The sequence below is a fragment of the Bactrocera dorsalis genome, chromosome 1, assembly GCF_023373825.1.
Source record: "Bactrocera dorsalis isolate Fly_Bdor chromosome 1, ASM2337382v1, whole genome shotgun sequence".
Lineage (NCBI taxonomy): Eukaryota > Metazoa > Arthropoda > Insecta > Diptera > Tephritidae > Bactrocera > Bactrocera dorsalis.
The window spans coordinates 52,396,902-52,417,086 of NC_064303.1; the positions used below are offsets into that span (position 1 = coordinate 52,396,902).

Genomic DNA, 20,185 nt, shown 5'->3' on the forward strand with positions numbered 1-20,185 from the left:
ACAATTCCGATATGAAGTAAACTTCCGCTTTTTAATTTGTGTACAATGTCAGTATTGCCGCAACCACTCTGCCAGAGATAATGAGATGTCCAACTCCTTTCTCACTGGAAGTGAGAGAACAATTGCTAAACGTCAAAACCACCTAAACTTTGACAGTTGACTAGATTGAGGAGGTTTTGACGTTTAGCAATTGGAAACGAGCGATGGCCAGACTGAAATCTTACCAAAAAAAATTGAAAACGGAGGGATTTGTTGCCGCCGTTCAAGATGGCTAATAAAAATTTAAAACAATGAAAATCAAAGAAAATGCGAAATTTAAATATATTTCATCAAACGTTTTGTAATTTGATGCAAAATAGAATTAATTTTCTATTACAAATGATTAAAAACATTTATTAATTGAGAACTAACAGGCTTAATTCACCTTATTAAGTATTGAAAGATCGAAAGTCAGTTGATTTAATATACCATAAAATCATAAAAAAGGAATTAAGTAGATTCGCATATATTAAAAGTCCGATATATAATAATTTGCAATCGTAATAGATGTTGGGTGTTATAATTTAAAATGCCCAAAAATTCTTATTTTGTTCAATCTGGCCATAATGGAAAATGTTATAATAAACGCTTATTTTGAGGCGCTCTCACACTGAAATAAGTTGTGCATCCCATTATCCCTGCACTCTGCGATGAACATTAAGTTATAGAGGAATATAATTGATTTTTTTCGCAACTTGTTATGCCCTTCTCTCCATAAACTGATATTCCCCTCATCTAGCCCCCGTGCGCACTTTGCTAACATTTCGGGCTAAAAATGTGCTCATCCCTGGCGTATGTGGTCGTATTTAAAAAACAGCAAATTTATCACATCACAGAATAAGTCAATTATAATCCTTCATTGCAGCATAGCTCGCTAGTCGAAATAAAAACTTGTTCAATGAAAGCAAACTCGATAAAGTATATACATCAAGGGCAATCTGATTTCTATTCGTTCCGTTCAGGATATGAATTCACCGGCAGTTTTCGGGACGCTGTATTCAGATATTTAAGGGATCGTCTCAGTGTGAAATTTTCGAGAAATCGATGTTTTTGTTGCATTTTCGGATAGTAAGTATACTCTGCAATAAACATTTTCTCGATATAGCATTTCTTGTAGAAAAGGAATAGAGTAGGGAACCGAAGAATGTTGTTTTTCAAAACGGTTTCCACTCTCAAAGGAAGTGTTTTGAAAATATCTAGTTTCTATTTTGAGAAATTATTTTTAACGACATTCGCTATGGAAGCTTTTATGGAAGCCACTGCCGTTTTGTCGAATTTCAAAAAAAAGGACAAAAAAAAGCTTCCATAGCGCGATTGCGTCTTTTTTTTATTTATTTATAAAAAAAAAACCGGACTTAATTTTGACATTAAAAACAAATCGTGACTTTTCGGAGGGTTACAATCCCTAAAAAATGGAATGGAATAGAAGCGGAAGGTCAAAGACTTCTAGCAGATAGCAGATGGAGATTACAACGCAAATACACGTACTGGGGATCACGTCTTATTAATCCGAAAGGACGGCAGCTGTACTAAACTAATATGAATAAGAATAATAACCTGGATATAATATCTCTTGGTAGGCCGACATACTGGCCGAGTGATAGAAAAAATCTCCAGACGTAATAGATTTTGATGTTGTCAAAAATATAGATAGATCTCTTATGACAGGTGATACATGTACATTATCATCTGATCATTCACCTGTACTAATAAAGTTATGCTTATCACGTTCGCGGACGTGAATGCTATAGCATTCATTTTCATACTGATGCAAAATGACGTGAATGCTATAGCATTCAAATTTTAAAGCCAATTTTTATTCATTTAATTTTATACAATCTTAAGTTTTTGTAATTAATACACATTTCAAAATAATGACCAATTGGTCCATTAGATACTTTCTTATTATTTTATCTTTTCTCCGTGTATTTACAAATTTCCTTAAGCCGGCTACATTGAGTAAGCTAGAAGCGTAATACATGACGTGAATGCTATAGCATCTATATATCATAGAATTCTCAGAGAGACCTGACTCTCTCATTGTACATTTTTTTTTTTGAAAATTCCCGTTACTTTCAACAATGTGCATTATAAGTGATTAGACATTTCATTATCTGCTTCAGTTATACATTTGAAATTAAAGCGAAAACATCATTTTTTTTTTTAATTATCGTATAACTTTATTGAAGAAATATGAATTCAAATAAGAAGCGTACGCGAATTTTGAGATTATTTGATTATTCTGATTCAGATCAAGATATATGTAAGTGTTTTACGGAAATAATTGGAAATGAAATTAGTAAATTTGATAGAGACCTTTGTGATAGGCTATGGGCAATTCAGCGAAAACTCTAGAGAGTGTACCCCTAATATATTTTTGTCAAACAATATGGGCTTATCAACGTCATCATATTCTGAATCAGAAGATTCTAACAACATAAATATTTCAAATGGGATAGATGAGACAACTACCTTGTGGAATGAAGATACTGCAGAAATACAAGACTTCTATTTTGAATGGTCTTCAATGGGTGTAGCTGATGATGTGAAAAACTGTAAAACTCCGAGATTTTCGATAAAATTTGGTCTACGGAAATAATGCATTTAATTGTTAGTTGCACAAATGAATATGCGAAAAATTTGCTGTCACTATCACGTATACATACGAGAAATTGCCGGATACAGAGTTTCAAAGAAACAAACTTGCAGGAAATGGAGATATTCTTTGGCCTTTGTATGCTGCAATCTCAAATAAAGACACCTAAAATTCGTTCAAACTGGTCTAACAATCCGTTGTATTATCATCCGATTTTCGGTGCATCTATGACCGGGCGCAGGTTTGAACTGCTATTGCGTTGCTTAAATTGTGAATCCGTATCAACTAATGATAGACTATCTAAGATTTCCGAACTTCTTAAGCGTGTAAACAGTTCATTTCAAACGGCATATAAACCTGGAAAAAATTTATCGTTAGATGAATCTATGATGCTGCATCGAGGGAGACTAAGTTTTCGGCAATTTATAAAATCAAAGAAAAATAAGTACGGAATTAAATTCTATGAGCTTTGTACACATGATGGCTATGCTCTCAATCTAGATATATATAAAGGCAAAGTAACACATGAGGTGACTTCCTCATCTGTAGTGGATTCTGTGCTTATGAAACTAATGGAGCCATATTTATCGAAGGGCCATTCATTATTTATGGACAACTACTATAATAGTGTCGGACTGAGCAATCGATTACTAAGTTTTAAAACTCATACCACTGGAACCTTACATAGCAATCGTAAAATGAATCCAAAAGTTGTAATACAAAAAAAATTGAAAAAAAGGAGAACATATATGGAGAAGACAAAACAACGTCTATATAAGTAAGTGGAAAGAAAAGAGGGATGTGCTCTGTATCACAACGGAAAACCCTCCCAAAATAATTGACGTGCAGAATAAATATGGTATCTCGAAAAAAAAGCCAATAGAGATTGCTAATTATAACGCAAATATGTCTGGCATAGACAGATGTGATCAAATGATATCATATTATTCCACACCTAAAAAATTTATTCGTTGGTACAAGAAGGTTCTATTCCATCTATTAGATATTTCTGTATGGAATAGTTATTACATTTATAAGAAGAGAAGTGATTCAAATATTAGTTTCCTTGATTTTAGAGACAACCTAATAAATACGCTTTTAAAAATACCACAGAATTCAAATGGTCGTGACTTTTTGCTTGATAATGGCAACTCACAAACCCATGTTAGATATACTCCGCCAACACATTTGCACACTATAAGGAAAAAATTCCGGCACCTTTAAATTACAAACGTAGAACATATTTCCTGAAGTGCAAATATTGTTACAGGCCAAAAATAATTAAATTCACATCGTACCGATGTCAGAACTGTGTAAATAAACCTCCACTGTGTCCTGGAGAGGGCTGACAATGGCACTTACCTCCTGAAGATCACAATACCTCCAATTCGGATATGGAATCCTAAAAACATTCAATCATAATAATGGACAGAAATATTTAGTTTTGTTTTCATATATACATACTATGAAATTATGGATTTAATTAATTCATTTTTATATTTGTAGACAAATAAAGTTAAATAAAAAGTGTAATGAAACTATAATAAACCTGTTTTTCTCATGTATTCTATGCATGAATGCATTCACGTCATTCTGGTTGAAAAATATTATCTATATCGTCGTGGATGCTATAGCGTTCATTGTATACGAGGGCTGCTATATTCATATATTTCTGGCCTAATAATGAAAATAGGAATATTTATCAACGAAAACGGTTTTATTGTTTTTCAAAATATTCTCCATCAAGATTTATACACTTTTGCATGCGCTCAAATCAATTTTCGAAGCACTTTTTCCACTCGGATTGAGACACCCCCAAAACATTTTTGAATGCTTCAATAGCATCTTCTGGCGACGAAAATCGTTGACCACGCATTATTTTCTTGATGTGTGGGAATAAAAAGAAGTCATTGGGTGCCAAGTCAGGGCTGTACGGCGGATGACCCATCAATTCGTCGTTTTGGCCGGCGCTGGTTTGAGCCGATGCGTGAGAGCTCGCATTGTCATGGTGCACAATGATTCGTCTTCTATTGTTCGTTTTCCGAATTTCTCCGAAGACTTCAGGCAAACAAATGGTGGTGTACTACTCAGAAATGACTGCCCTACGTTGCTCAAGCGGAACAGTCGCCACATAACCAGTTTTGCCGAAGAAACAGGCGACCATTTGCTTTGAACTGCTTCTTCCACGGCCAACTTTCGTTGGATTTGGCTCGTCTTGGAAGACCCACACGGTCGAGTGCTGTTTTGGTTCGGGCTCATACGCATAGATCCATGATTCGTCACGTGTGACGATCTTATAAACGTCTTTTGAAGCACCGCGATCGTATTTTTCAGCATTTCTTTACACCAATCCACACGAGCCTTTTTTTGAGCGATTGTCAAATTTTGCGGGATCCAACGGGAACAAACTTTTTTTACGGCCAGGTGTTCATGCAATATCGAATGTATGCTGAATGTATGGGAGAAATGCGCATGCCTCTATTTGAAGGTATGTTACATGACGGTCTTGCATTATCAGTTCACGTACGGCATCGATGTTTTTTGGCACAACGGCTGTTTTTGGACGACCTTCACGGAATTCGTCTTTGAGCGAGCGTCGGCCACGATTGAATTCGTTGTACCAGTTTTTCACAATGCTATAGGATGGTGCTTCATAGCCATACAAAGATTTTAGTTCATCGATGCACTCTTGTCGTGATAATCCACGTCGAAAGTTGTGAAAAATTATCGCACGAAAATGTTCACGAGTTAATTCCATTTTTTGGCCGAGATGAATTTTTTAATTCCCTGTAAATAAAACAATTCACGATTAAATGACAAAACGTTCTGAGTGATGTTATGCTAAAAAATGTCGAACTTTCCAATGGAAATGTCAGATTGCACTTGGCAACACTTAGTGTTGCCTAGGCCAGAAATATATATAGCAACCTCCGTATAACGGTTAAAATACGATGATCTGACTACTCTTATAATATATGTCTAATTAGATTTCGGATATTACAACTAGTTTCAAAAATAATTGCCTGTATATTTTTGCAGCTCCCTAAAATTTTTTGCGTCCGCGAGCGTGTTATGATATTTGAGCCAAAAGTTTTTCTAATATCTAATAAAACTAACTGGTTGAAGTATAGAAAATATATCAGCAGCAATATTGATTGAAAAATAAATACATAGAAATTGATAAAAGTATAACGGAATTTAATGCTATAATAACTAATGCAGCTGAGTTGGCAACCCCAAAAAGAAACAATAAACCAGTTGGTTTTAGAAAAATCACTAATAATGAAATAGAAAAGCTTGTAAAAGAGAAAACGCAAACTAGACTGAATGGCAGTTAAGTCGCTCCCCTTTAACTTTGCTTCAACTGAAATCTGCTGTACGTAAGTTAAAAAAAAAAACGATTAAACGCGAGGAAGGACACAACATTGAAAACTTTGTAAAGAAACTATGTTCAAATTCTAGCAAGCAAAACGCCCTTTGGAAAGCCCAAAAGTCTTTTAAGCCACCAGTAGATTCCAACATGCCGCTATGACAGTTGAATGGTAATTGGGCACGTAGTGATAAGGAAAAGGCAAATTGCTTTGCAAATCACCTAGAAAAGGTATTTCAACCCAATTGCCCAAAGAACAACTTTATGTTGCCAACTTTGGCCAACACTGCTAACTAGTCTCTTGTGTCTATTAGGACTTCTACTTCTGATGTTACCAGAATCATAAAAGAACTAAATCCGAAAAACTTCATTGAACAATGTCCTAGTACCCTAAGCGAATGAAGTAACTTATCTTGGTATTCATCTGGATCGAAGGCTTATGTGGCGAAAACATATAGCGAGTAAAATGACTTGCATGAATTTAAGAACATTAAATTTAAATCGGCTGTCAAACTAAAATTCTAAACTTAGCTTAGATAACAAAGTCGCGAACATGCAACCCATTGGCTAATGCCTTGTAAATTCCTGCAATCAAACACATCTAAAAAAAGCTTCTTTAGATTTAAATACATTTAGAGTTAGACTTTACCAAGCAGATCCACTTTATTCGCCATTTGATTACTTACCTACAGTCTGTCAAGCAAGAGCGTGGTCGACTTTACCGACAGTTAATGAAAGATTTTGCTTTAATTCCTTCGCGAGCCGATAGAGGGAAGCTTCGTCCGTGATGCATTGTCAACAAAGGTTCAGTTGTCGTTGATCTTTTGAAAGAGAATCACGTTAAACGCCATGAGTGCTAAGTACGCGTAGCGCTACGAAGCTGTGCTCCTTTGCATCCACCCGAAAGGTCCCAAAATGTCGCAATCAGCGGCTGCTAAATATATGAGAAAGTCGAAGGCATTTGTACAGAAGTGAATACAGCGATATATAGTGGCTCAAACTGTCGATGATTTACCAGAACGTGGTTCGATAAGAAAAGTGAACAAAGAAGATGAAAAAAGAATAGTGAACCTGTTTTCTTCATACTCATGATCTGAAATGGCGCAACACAATGAAGAAGCCTCTGTTGGCTGAAAAATTTGTGACAAAACGACTCGCTTGGGCGCATGAGAATATTGATAGAGATTTTGAAAATGTCATTTTTACTGATGAATGTTCTATATGGGCACGTTCTGTCCTCACGCTAGCCTGGTCAACTTACAGGAATAGCCTTGTTCAGCGGAACGTAAAACATGGAATGAAGGTGCATATTTGGGGCTGCTTCTCAAAGCAGAGATTCGGCACTTTGTACCTCTTTACTGACAGCCTAAAGGCCGAGAAAACGATAAAATTCTACAAAAATGCTTTACTGCCATCTGCCAACGATGGTTCATTAGAAAAAATGATGATTGGATTCTGAAGGAGGACAACGATCCTAAACACCGCAGCAAGCTCTGTACTTAGTGGAAAACCCTATTGAGAATGTGTGGGCATATATTAAACAGAAGCTTCGTGGAAGACGCACATTCACTTTGAAGCAGTTGTCTTACGAAATTCGTCGGATCTGGAGATCCTTGCCACTAGAATACTCGTCAAATTAGTAGAAAACATTCCTCGGAGATGCCAGGCAATTATCGACGCCGGTGCTGACTGGACAAATTATTGACCAAATTGCATTATTGTTTGTAATGTGTACAATGTATATATAAATATTAAAGTTTCATAAAATATTTTTTTTATAAATTATCCCGACCACGCTCTTACTTGGCAGACTGTAAATATTTACATACAATAATGTTGTAATATTATGCTGAAGAATTGGGACTAAAAATATTAACATCCGTTTAATCCCAAAAAAACGTCTCAGTATTTTTCTCAGATACTCCGAAAAGTAATAGAGGCGTAACGCAGAGGAAAAAAAAACAAACGCCTTAAGTGAGAAGTTCCGCATCTTATTTATTACTAAATCACATAGTTTTGTTTTGCTTACGAATGTCTTCAATTTTTTTTTTTTTTTTATTGTATGATTCTTTATTTTATAAATATGTATAACTCATATGTAATTGACAAGGAAATGATAGAATCATGATCAGGGAATGTCCAACTATAATCTAATTGCCTGAAATAATATTAATTTTGATACACTGATTTGCACGCACACATATTCAGTCCGGCATAGACCCTTTCGTTCGACTTCTGCAAGCAGATTGAGTATTTTTATCGCTGAGTCGCTTTGCCACACAATAAATGCACTAAACAATGTATATTTTATTATGGTCGTTTGATTGTGGTCGTGAATAAAACTATCTTCAAATTATTATACAATGCATTTAGGCTATATAAATAAATATTGTTGATTTAAAATTTACCAGGACAAATTGGAGAATCAGTAATCTACGATCATTTTGGTAAATTCCCCAACATACGGTGTTCGTTCAGTTCACCTAGGCTTTAAAATTCTGAAAATGTGTATATTTGCACGCACTTCCAAAAAAAAAATATTTTTTTATGAAAACTTACGATATACAACTTTAGAATTTATTTGACTATCCGATTGAAGTTAATATGAAATTTTAGTTTATTTATTAAAGACGATATCTTCATATAATACGTAAGAAAAACCTTTACCATATTTTTTAGATGACGTGTTGGTTTCCACATCTGTCAGATAACAGAAAATATAACATTAATTCAAACCCTTCGTATTACCAAACAAAACTGAATTTACATTTAACTTTGATCCATCGATGCGTTTTCAATGCTGACCAAATTTGAGTCTTTTTGAATGCATTCGTAAATTTTGCACAATTCCGGTGTATCTTTGATTGTTTTCAAGAAATCCGTGAAGTGTTGATTTTTGTCTAAAATATAATTTAATTTCGAAGCCGAAAAGAAAAAAAAACGGTAACTCACCTGCATTAGGTATTTGGGATAACGCGGATACGGCTCTTAGTGCAGACCTTTTTAATTCATCTTGTTTTTCGTGTTCTTGTTTCACAGAATTTGCTTTTACTTTGTAAGTACATGTTTCCCGCAATTGCAACACAAACTGGTCAAGTTCTAAACAAAACATTCTTAATTTAGTGTAGCAAAGATATACACTGGATACTAAACATACGTTGTAAAACTGCATCAGGGCATAAAACAGCTAAGCGCGCTGTCATTAAATATGTTAGCATTTTTATATCATAATGATCACATAAACCAGCTTGCACGTGCCCCAAAAATTGTTTAACATCAACTCGGTCAAGTCCTTGCTCTAACAAAGTATACATACATTCAAAAGCTGCTTTGCGAATGTCTAGACCGTCATCAACAGTATGCTTAAATGGACCCATTTCAACTTCACGAATTAATTCACACTATAAATAGTTTAACGAAAGTTTAAAAATGTATTTAATTTGATTTATAAATGATTAATACTAACCTTTACTTTTGTTTCTGAGTATAAAAAAGGCAATAATGTGGGCAGTAGGTCACGTACTAATGTTGGTTTGTTATGAATGGCCGCGTTGAATGTGACCAATGCTACTCTCCTTACTCCTGGTTCTGGATCACGAAGAGAGGAAAGAAACTCGCCTAGATTTTGTTTTAATAAGTGGTCTATTGGTTGCGGTTGATCTGATATAGTATATTTTATAGAAGATACAACCACGGCTCTCATTATAGCGTTATTAGAATATAAAGCATCACGAAGTTGTGGCAATAGTTCATCTGGGTTAACCAAAATTAACTTTCCGAGACATTCTGCAACAACATTTCGAGAACCCTCTTCAGAACTCTCACAATGTTTTATAAGCTGCACCCAAATAGATGGAACGGAAGGTAGTAATTGAGAGAGTCCATGTTGGGTAACAGATAATGCTGATATAACTTCCTTTAGTGAATGCAATAATAAGTATTGACGTTTCGGTTGTCCTTCTATTTCTTTTAATATAAGGGGTAAATAAGATTTCAAACTTCCAACTGCAACAGCACCTAAGGCCAAACTTGATGAACTCTTGACGTCTTCAGAACAAACACCAAAACAATCAATTAAAGTTTGTGGTAAAGATAAAATCGGACTCAAGTCAAAATTGCGACCAATCTCTCCAATGGTTAATAGACAAAAGCTCATTTTTATATCATTACATTCGGTTGTTTTTTGAATATAATCAAGAAGGCGTGACGCCAAAGGTATGGCTTCCCAGGGACATTTTAGAGTGAGTGATGATATACATTTAGCTAAAGAATGATGGGCTTGTTTATGAACCTGCTCATTATCAATGATAACTGGATCCATAAGTTTATTGAGCAAAGAATTGTAATCCAAATGATGAATATTTGTTTGAACTAAGACTTGAAGAAGATTTAACGTGCACGTCAGTGCACTACCCTAAAAAAATATACACTATGCATAAATAATTAATAAATTATAATAAAAGAAACAACTTACTTGTAAAAGTGGTGAACGCACCAGCATTAATACAGCAGGCAAAAATTGCTCATGAGTATCTTCAAGAGCTTTTGGATGTTTAAGAGCCGTCGCTGTTAAAAGTATTAAACAATATTGAGCAATATGAAGATCTGAATCTGATATTAGCGGTTTAAGTTCAACAATTACTAATTGTAGAATTTGGGGATTAAATGCAGGAGAGTAATTCTCAACCAATTTATTTAGTAAATCCAAAGAATTTAATCTGAGAGCTCTATTATTTTTTCTTAAAAATGAACCTAATATGGGAATAATTTCTTTTATTATTAAAGTCAAATCGATTCGTAAAGGAGATGAAGCAATCATATGAATCGCTTTAACGCTACTTAGCCGAGTTACTTCATTATTAAGCCGTTCCATCAATATAGGGAGACATGTTTGAACTTGCGGATCCAAAAAATCGCCCATATTTGCTATTATTTGGCCCATACAAGTTATAGCACGATCTTTAACTTCTTGATCAACATCAGATGTCATTAATTTTTTTAGTGTAGCAGAATATAGGTCTTCCACAAAAGGTCCTATTTTAAAAGTACCGGGTGATATGGGATCGTCTAGAGGCCTTATAACCTTTACAAGTTGTTGCATGACTTGAAGTGCTTCTGTAGAAATTTTATAAAATGAATCAAATACTGCAGTAATTATAATTGGTACCAGTGTGGGAATATGAGGTTGAAAAAGATATGTCTGTGTATGACATGTTAAAAGAGAGCATAAGAATCCTAATGCACTAATTTTTATGTTACTTGTGGAATTTTTATCACAAAGTGCATAACTTATACCAGGGACAATATCATTTAAATATGGCCCTAAGCTTCCAGGTAATACATTTAATAATTCTCGCAATAAAAGAAAACAGTCCTGACGAGTTTTCATCGACCGTTCACGCATTAGAGGTTGGATAATTTTAATAACATCTTTTAGTTGATCTTGAAGAAGAGAGAAAATTCGTGGTATTTCTTCCATTGAATCCGGATCTTGTGCTAAAAGGTGTGGAGCTTTTGCACTTTTCAATAAAGTTATATATACGTGAAATATGTCCGACTTCACATTTTCTTCTCTTTCTTTCAAACGCAATATTAATATAGGTCCCAAATCTTGGCAAAAACTCTCAATAAATTCATGGCGAGTTATTATTAAAGCTTCCAAACATTTTGCGGCAGCACGACGAACTTTCCAACTTATATCGTCATCGTCACTGTAATCATCACTGTCGACATATTCTCCTTCTTCAGTGTCCATCGCAAGGCAACTATGACCATCATCAGATTCGTAGTTATAGTTAGGATCGTAACTTAAATATTGAAGACAAATATCCAAAATCTATTCCACAAAAAAAGAAAAATATGTTTAATAGTGTTAACTTCAGGCATAAATATAAAATAGCAACGTTGACTTTTTGTCTGGGTATTTGAACCAAACCAACTTTCTACGAGTAATTAAGTTATAAGTAAAATAACTATTTTCTCTGTTTTAGACTACAAAATAAAAATAAGCGCCCTCTCAGTAACCGCAACGCTTGATATACGTATTTCCTCGTAAAATATTGCAATGCAACATTTATAGGTACAACTATAAAATAATTTAACTCAGCAAAAATAGCTATACATGATACATTTGTATTTTCGATATAAATCTATTTTACGTTCAATGAGTAAATATGTGCGAGAAGCAAACGGTTTTGTAATTCTCACATAAATTTATTAGAGTAACGTCTCTATGTACTTTCCTATATTTAGATAATAAATTAATCCTAGTTTATTATTCTTTTTTAAAATGATCAACATATATAGGGCGTCTGAAAAATAACAACGTTAATGTTAAATACTAGTAAAAAAAACAATAGTCGAAGAATTTTAACTAAAGTTTTTGCTTTTTCGGAAATGCAGTAAGCAGTTTGCACTACTGATTTCGTATTGGCTAATGACCAAGAAACTACTAAGAACTGTTCTAAAATTTGACGCAATATCTTTTTAGTATCTCAATATTTTGAAATTAACGGGTGATTTTTTTGAGGTTAGGATTTTCATGCATTAGTATTTGACAGATCACGTGGGATTTCAGACATGGTGTCAAAGAGAAAGATGCTCAGTATGCTTTGACATTTCATCATGAATAGACTTACTAACGAGCAACGCTTGCAAATCATTGAATTTTATTACCAAAATCAGTGTTCGGTTCGAAATGTGTTTCGCGCTTTACGTCCGATTTATGGTCTACAGCGATGAGGCTCATTTCTGGTTGAATGGCTACGTAAATAAGCAAAATTGCCGCATTTGGGGTGAAGAGCAACCAGAAGCCGTTCAAGAACTGTCCATGCATCCCGAAAAATGCACTGTTTGGTGTGGTTTGTACGCTGGTGGAATCATTGGACCGTATTTTTTCAAAGATGCTGTTGGACGCAACGTTACGGTGAATGGCGATCGCTATCGTTCGATGCTAACAAACTTTTTGTTGCCAAAAATGGAAGAACTGAACTTGGTTGACATGTGGTTTCAACAAGATGGCGCTACATGCCACACAGCTCGCGATTCTATGGCCATTTTGAGGGAAAACTTCGGACAACAATTCATCTCAAGAAATGGACCCGTAAGTTGGCCACCAAGATCATGCGATTTAACGCCTTTAGACTATTTTTTGTGGGGCTACGTCAAGTCTAAAGTCTACAGAAATAAGCCAGCAACTATTCCAGCTTTGGAAGACAACATTTCCGAAGAAATTCGGGCTATTCCGGCCGAAATGCTCGAAAAAGTTGCCCAAAATTGGACTTTCCGAATGGACCACCTAAGACGCAGCCGCGGTCAACATTTAAATGAAATTATCTTCAAAAAGTAAATGTCATGAACCAATCTAACGTTTCAAATAAAGAACCGATGAGATTTTGCAAATTTTATGCGTTTTTTTTTAAAAAAAAAGTTATCAAGCTCTTAAAAAATCACCCTTTATATACGTTTTGAAATTTTTATGTAAAAAAGGAAGGAATTAGGAAGAATGGTTGTGGAAATTTCTAAATTTCGATTTACTCTAATGTAATAATGTCTCTAGCGGAAAAATGGCAAAAAAGTGGTACATATTTGATTATTTAGTTTGTTTCATCCAGTTTTGAGACTACTCCACGAGTTTAACTATGTTTAACGTTTCTCTGGATTTGAACACAATAACTGATTAAAATAGTTTGAAATTATAAGTAAAATAGTTCTTTTGACCTATTTCAATTTCTCTTAATTTCCTTCCTAAATAAATTCATTAATATTTAACTGCTTGTTAGCCCTTGAGCCCACAGAGATGAAAACTGTAATACCACAGTAGAAAACCTTTTCGTGGTAGCTTTCTGAGGTGTGCATAGCGGCCTTCTTGAATTTTCTGTAGTAGCAACGAAGTGCTGTATACAAGTATATTCAGGAAGTAAATTCGACGCAGTACCCGCCGCGGGAAGCAGAGGAAGAGGAAGACCTCCACTCTGGTGGAAGGACCAAGTGGAGAAGGACCTGGCCTCGCTTGGAATATCCAATTGGCGCCACGTAGCGAAGAGAAGAAACGACTGGCGCGCTGTTGTGGACTCGGCTATAATCGCGTAAGCGGTGTCTACGCCAGTAAAGAAGAGGAAGAAATACTAGGCAAAAACTACAAAAATTGTTATTTAATATAAATCAAAAACTTTTTATTCATGGTATATTTTTATTAATAGATGATTCAAACGTCATGGTGTGTCATATTTCGTCCTTAAAACATTGATTTGCTGATAATACACTGTAAACAGTGAGTTGTGTTCCTGTCGTTAATTTTTTGGTGATGAGTTTTCTCCGGCTGCATTTATTTACATTTGACCAACGGAAAACATCAGCTTCTGCTTTTCTAAACCAATCTTGTTTTTTTTTTTAACTTTAAATTCGCGTAATTTTTTAAATAAATTATTTGTAAAATTATATTCTTATATCTAAATACAAATTCCAATTAATTTTCTGTTGTAAGGGCTAATCATTTTTTATACTCGTATGTATGTCCAACGAAAGCCCAGGACTGTATCTTTTTGCATGCAAAAGTTATAAAAAAATTTTGAAGCGTGTTTAACACTTGTTTAAAAAACAACGACTTAGATAACAAGTAACATCCCAGTAAAATTTAAGAAACATGCAAAGTAATTCAAAATAATAAGTTTAGTAATGTAAAAATTTCCATTATGTAATATCTATTTAAGAGTTCTTCATCAAACTTGAAAATTTATATGTAGCCTAAATACTAACACGACACCCTAATTACCATAAATTAGCGAAAAAAGTGTTAACAACACCCTGAGATTTTCTGGAGTTGAATAGACATGTGTAAACAAACCGATCATTTATTATTGTCTCTACTGAGGTAAATGCAGTTGTGCTTAAAACCGTAGTAGAGGCTAATCAGATGATTGGAAATCGTTATACTTGTATTAGGGATATGAGGTTTAGACCATGGTATATAGACCAATTCCATTCTACGAATAATTCAGCGCTAAAGTAATGCATTTGCGGTCAGGTAAATAAATTAAAAGAAAAGAGAAAGAAAGTAACGGTAGAAAATAAAGACTCCACAATGGGCTTTTCTACTAATGAGTCGTTCCTACTTTAGTCATAATAACTGCCTTAACTCATTTCCTTATAACGGGACCACACCAAACCAGTTCCGAAATCTTTGATTTTATTTGTTGGCTTCTATTTAGCAACTTGACTTAAAAACTGCGTCTAATAAACTTGCCGTCCACATTTTTTTCCATACTGTGCAATTAGAAATTTCAAATAGAAAATTTTTATCTTAATAGCTCTGAAATAAATGCTAGAAAATTGTATGTGTCTGCTCTTCTTCTTCTTTAATGGTGAAGAAACTGTTTACGCGGTTATAGCCGAGTTATCAACAGCGCTCCAGTCATTTCTTTTGCTATATGAGATTGCAAACGAAGTCAGGTCCTTCTCCACCTTGTATTTCCAACGGAGTGGAGATCTTCCTCGTCCTCCGCTTCCCCTGCGGGTACTGCGTCGAATACTTTCAGAGCTGCAGTGTTTTCATCTATACGGACGATATCACCTAGCCAGCGTTACAGCTGTCTTCCGAACTTTTTCAACGTCCTCGTATATCTCATACAGCTCATCGTTCCATCGAATGTGATATTCGCCGTGGCCAACACACAAAGGACCATAAATCTTTCGCAGAACATTTCTCTCGAAAACTCGTAACGTCGACTTATCAGATGTTGTTATCGTCCAGGCCTCTGCACCATATAGCAGGGCGGGAATAATGAGTGACTTATGCTCGGTTTCACAGTCCATACTTGAGTTGTGCCTAAATAAAATCTTAGGTAAGCATTGTTGCAAACTGAGCAGTCGTTTGCGTTTCACAGTCAATGCTTAATTTCTATAAAATTTTATTATGATATATGGCAACGTTGTGGGCAACATATGTTTTACAAATGTCATTCATAAAAATATGTTTGAAATATTTTAATTATAACAGACAATACATAAAAATATATAAAAAATGGATGAAAACAACAAAAGAACCCCAAATTTCATCACTAGCGAGTCGGAGCACCCATTGGAACTGAAGCAAAAGTATAAGCTGTTATTGAGTGCAAGCGAACGGACACTTGCCCTACGCTACGAAAGATGTCGCTGAAAATTCAAAGCAAATTCAAAACAAAAATCAGCTGTTATTTAAGCATTGCTTAAGACTCCAATTTTCAGTGCTTAAGCATAACCTAAGTATGAACTGTAAAACACTATTTTCCTGTTTTATCTTAAGCACAACATAAGTATGGCCTGTGAAACCGGGCATTATAGTTTGGTTTTTTTTTCGTCGAGAGAGGACTTTACTTCTCAATTGCCTACTTATAGCAGAAACAGAGAATTCCGCTTCTCCCTTCCTTAGTTGCCGTCCGTAGCGAATAAAATCTGTCAAAAGTTAAGCCCGTAGTAGCAACGTAGAAATCAGATGTTCTCTTTTGTTTTCATTTGAACAATGTGGCTATTGCTCAATACGCATATATAGTTTTGCACACATCTAACTTTTCAATTACAATTTTTCATAATATAAAATATCAAAATCGAAATTAAACTACAAAAAATAATTTTCATATTTATAAATAATAGCACTGGCCTCTGATTTTAAATAGTTTAAGAAAATTGTAAACATATTGAAGACAATTTTTATAATTACTACAGTATCTCGAGACTGGCAACCCTGGCGTTGTGACAGAGTAATCTGATGACCCGTTTCTACGGAAAAAATCCAAATCCAAAAAAATCGTATCAGCTGATTCGGGTTACGGTTTTGCGTTGCTCGCTGTTTCTGCCATTAGTCCAAAGTGGCACCTGTTGGCAAGACTTATCCTGCGTTGGATTTCCAGGCTGACATTGTTGGTGTTTAAGCTGGTTCCAAGGTAGACGAAATCATCTACAACTTCAAAGTTATGACTGTCAACAGTGACGTGAGTACCAAGTCGCGAGTGCGACGACTGTTTGTTTGATGACAGGAGATATTTCGTCTTGCCCTCGTTCACTGCCAGACCCATTTGTTTTGCTTCCTTGTCCAGTCTGGAGAAGGCAGAACTAACGGCGCGGGTGTTGAGGCGGATGATATCAATATGATATCGCGGCATAAAGGCAGCTCCTTTTCGTGCTGTTGAAAGCAGCTTTGAAATCGACGAAGAGGTGGTGTGTGTCGATTCCCAAGATTTGGCGCATAGTGAATATTTGGTCGGTTGTTGATTTGCCAGGTCTAAAGCCACACTGATAAGGTCCAATCAGTTTGTTGAACTTTAATCTTTGACACAATACGCTCTATAGAACCTTATGCGCGATATTGAGGTAGTTGGCGCACACTTAAATTCCAATCGTTGGGCATGCTTTCGTCCGACTATACTTTACAAAGAAGCTGATTCATGCTTTATCAGTTTTTCGCCGCCGTGTTTGAATAGCTCGGCCGGCAATCCATCGGCCCCGCCGCTTTGTTGTTCTTCAGGCGGGTATTTGCTATTCGAACTTCTTCATGGTCGGGCAATGCAACGTCTGCTCCATCGTCATCGATTGTGGATTCGGGTTCGCCTTCTCCTGGCGTTGTGCGTTCACTGCCAATCAGCAGGCTGCAGAAGTGTTCCCTCCATAACTCACGCATTTCGGCCTCTTTATTTTTCCGTCTGCAAATGCGTCTCGCTTCCCTCTTCAACTCTCGGTATCTATCCCATCCCGCACGTGTTGTGGTCGATCGTAACATTGCGAGGTAGGCAGCCTGTTTTCTATTAAATATTTTAGTTTATAAAAATCGAACTACAGGTTTTAAAGTTTTTTCATTATTTTAAAGGAAATTTTATTCGACGCAGTCCTTATATGCTCAATATGGTTTAAAACGAATTTCCAAGTCAATCTTAAATGTATTGGCCTACTAAAAATATAATTTCGAGCTGATATCGGATCATATAAAAAAATGTTGTATAAATGTTTTTCGAATTAAAACTTACCATTTTTGCAGAATAGCATAGCGCTGAGTCATTCTATAAGACTAGACAATTCGTATAAGAATATTGCGGGTGCTAAAAAATTATTAACTATTCTGACATATTTTTGTGCAATCATTATTCCATCAACAAGGTGCATAGGTTCCAATACTTGGTATCAAAAGCAGCATTACATCATTTGCCTTTGAGGTAACTTAATTTTCTTTACTACCCAACTACACTTGGTGAAAATTCTATATACGAGGGATGCTATGTATATTTCTGGCCTAGGCAACACTAAGTGTTGCCAGGTGCAATCTGACATTTTCATTGGAAAGTTTGACATTTTTTAGCATAACATCACTAAGAACGTTTTGTCATTTAATCGTGAATTGTTTTATTTACAGGGAATTAAAAAATTCATCTCGGCCAAAAAATGGAATTAACTTGTGAACATTTTCGTGCGATAATTTTTCACAACTTTCGACGTGGATTATCACGACAAGAGTGCATCGATGAACTAAAATCTTTGTATGGCTATGAAGCACCATCCTATAGCATTGTGAAAAACTGGTACAACGAATTTAATCGTGGCCGACGCTCGCTCAAAGACGAATTCCGTGAAGGTCGTCCAAAAACAGCCGTTGTGCCAAAAAACATCGATGCCGTACGTGAACTGATAATGCAAGACCGTCATGTAACATACCTTCAAATAGAGGCATGTCTATGCATTTCTCCCATACATTCAGCATACATTCGATATTGCATGAACACCTGGCCGTAAAAAAAGTTTGTTCCCGTTGGATCCCGCAAAATTTGACAATCGCTCAAAAAAAGGCTCGTGTGGATTGGTGTAAAGAAATGCTGAAAAATACGATCGCGGTGCTTCAAAAGACGTTTATAAGATCGTCACACGTGACGAATCATGGATCTATGCGTATGAGCCCGAACCAAAACAGCACTCGACCGTGTGGGTCTTCCAAGACGAGCCAAATCCAACGAAAGTTGGCCGTGGAAGAAGCAGTTCAAAGCAAATGGTCGCCTGTTTCTTCGGCAAAACTGGTTATGTGGCGACTGTTCCGCTTGAGCAACGTAGGGCAGTCATTTCTGAGTGGTACACCACCATTTGTTTGCCTGAAGTCTTCTGAGAAATTCGGAAAACGAACAATAGAAGACGAATCATTGTGCACCATGACAATGCGAGCTCTCACACATCGGCTCAAACCAGCGCCTTTTTGACCGGCCAAAACGTCGAATTGATGGGTCATCCGCCGTACAGCCCTGACTTGGCACCCAATGACTTCTTTTTATTCCCACACATCAAGAAAATAATGCGTGGTCAACGATTTTCGTCGCCAGAAGGTGCTATTGAAGCATTCAAAAATGTTTTGGGGGTGTCTCAATCCGAGTGGAAAAAGTGCTTCGAAAATTGATTTGAGCGCATGCAAAAGTGTATAAATGTTGATGGAGAATATTTTGAAAAACAATAAAACCATTTTCGTTGATAAATATTCCTATTTTCATTATTAGGCCAGAAATATATATAGCAGCCCTCGTATATGTGTTTAAATGAGTTAAGCCTCCATCCACTCTACTCTGGGCAACACAGCTTGCCTGGCTAAACACAGCTCAGTACACCACAGCTGATGGCGCCACAACACAATACCAACACAACTCACCATATCTGTACCCACTCAACAAAAAGGATGGACATCGGGATGGCAGATTCAATTCGTTCTACACAATTCGCATGTCAACACTCGAATACAAGGAGAGTTCAAAAGTAAACAGGACGCCCCCTATGGTTGTAGAGTGAGAATTTCATGATATTTCATAGATTGGAAGTGAAGTTATTGCGTTTTAAGTGTCAGTATGTTTGTGTTATCGGTGCGAAAATGAACAACACTAACTTTTGTTTTAAAATTGGTAAAACTTTTACCGAAACGTTTCAATTGATGAAACTGGTTTATGGCGATGAGTGCATATCCCGTAACAGAGTGCACGAGTGATTTCAACGTTTTCAAAGTGGGCGTGAGGGTATAAATGACAATCAACATGTGGGCCAATCAAAATCCGCGATCGCCGAAATTCCATCGAAACTGTGCGTGAATTCATCGAAAGTCAGCCGAAATCATCATTGAAATTCATGGAAATGGAATTGAACATCTCCTAAACATCGATTTATCGCATTTTGACCGATCATTT

General features: G+C 35.9%; 1 protein-coding gene across 6 annotated transcripts in view; it reads right to left on the reverse strand.

The window, feature by feature from the left end:
* Nucleotides 1–8,046: 8,046 nt before the first annotated feature.
* Nucleotides 8,047–20,185, reverse strand: part of LOC105227259 (cullin-associated NEDD8-dissociated protein 1) — a 122,126-nt gene continuing 109,987 nt past the window's right edge. For 2 of the 6 annotated variants that reach the window (XM_049462378.1, XM_049462376.1), the window contains 6 exons: nucleotides 10,480–11,841; nucleotides 9,472–10,419; nucleotides 9,163–9,406; nucleotides 8,958–9,104; nucleotides 8,773–8,905; nucleotides 8,599–8,705 (listed from right to left, as the gene is read on the reverse strand). In XM_049462378.1, the coding sequence (XP_049318335.1) occupies nucleotides 8,775–8,905; nucleotides 8,958–9,104; nucleotides 9,163–9,406; nucleotides 9,472–10,419; nucleotides 10,480–11,841 (2,832 nt within the window). In that variant the 3' untranslated portion in view covers nucleotides 8,599–8,705; nucleotides 8,773–8,774. The other 4 variants (XR_007423734.1, XR_007423732.1, XR_007423733.1 and 1 more) reach the window with 4 other exon arrangements.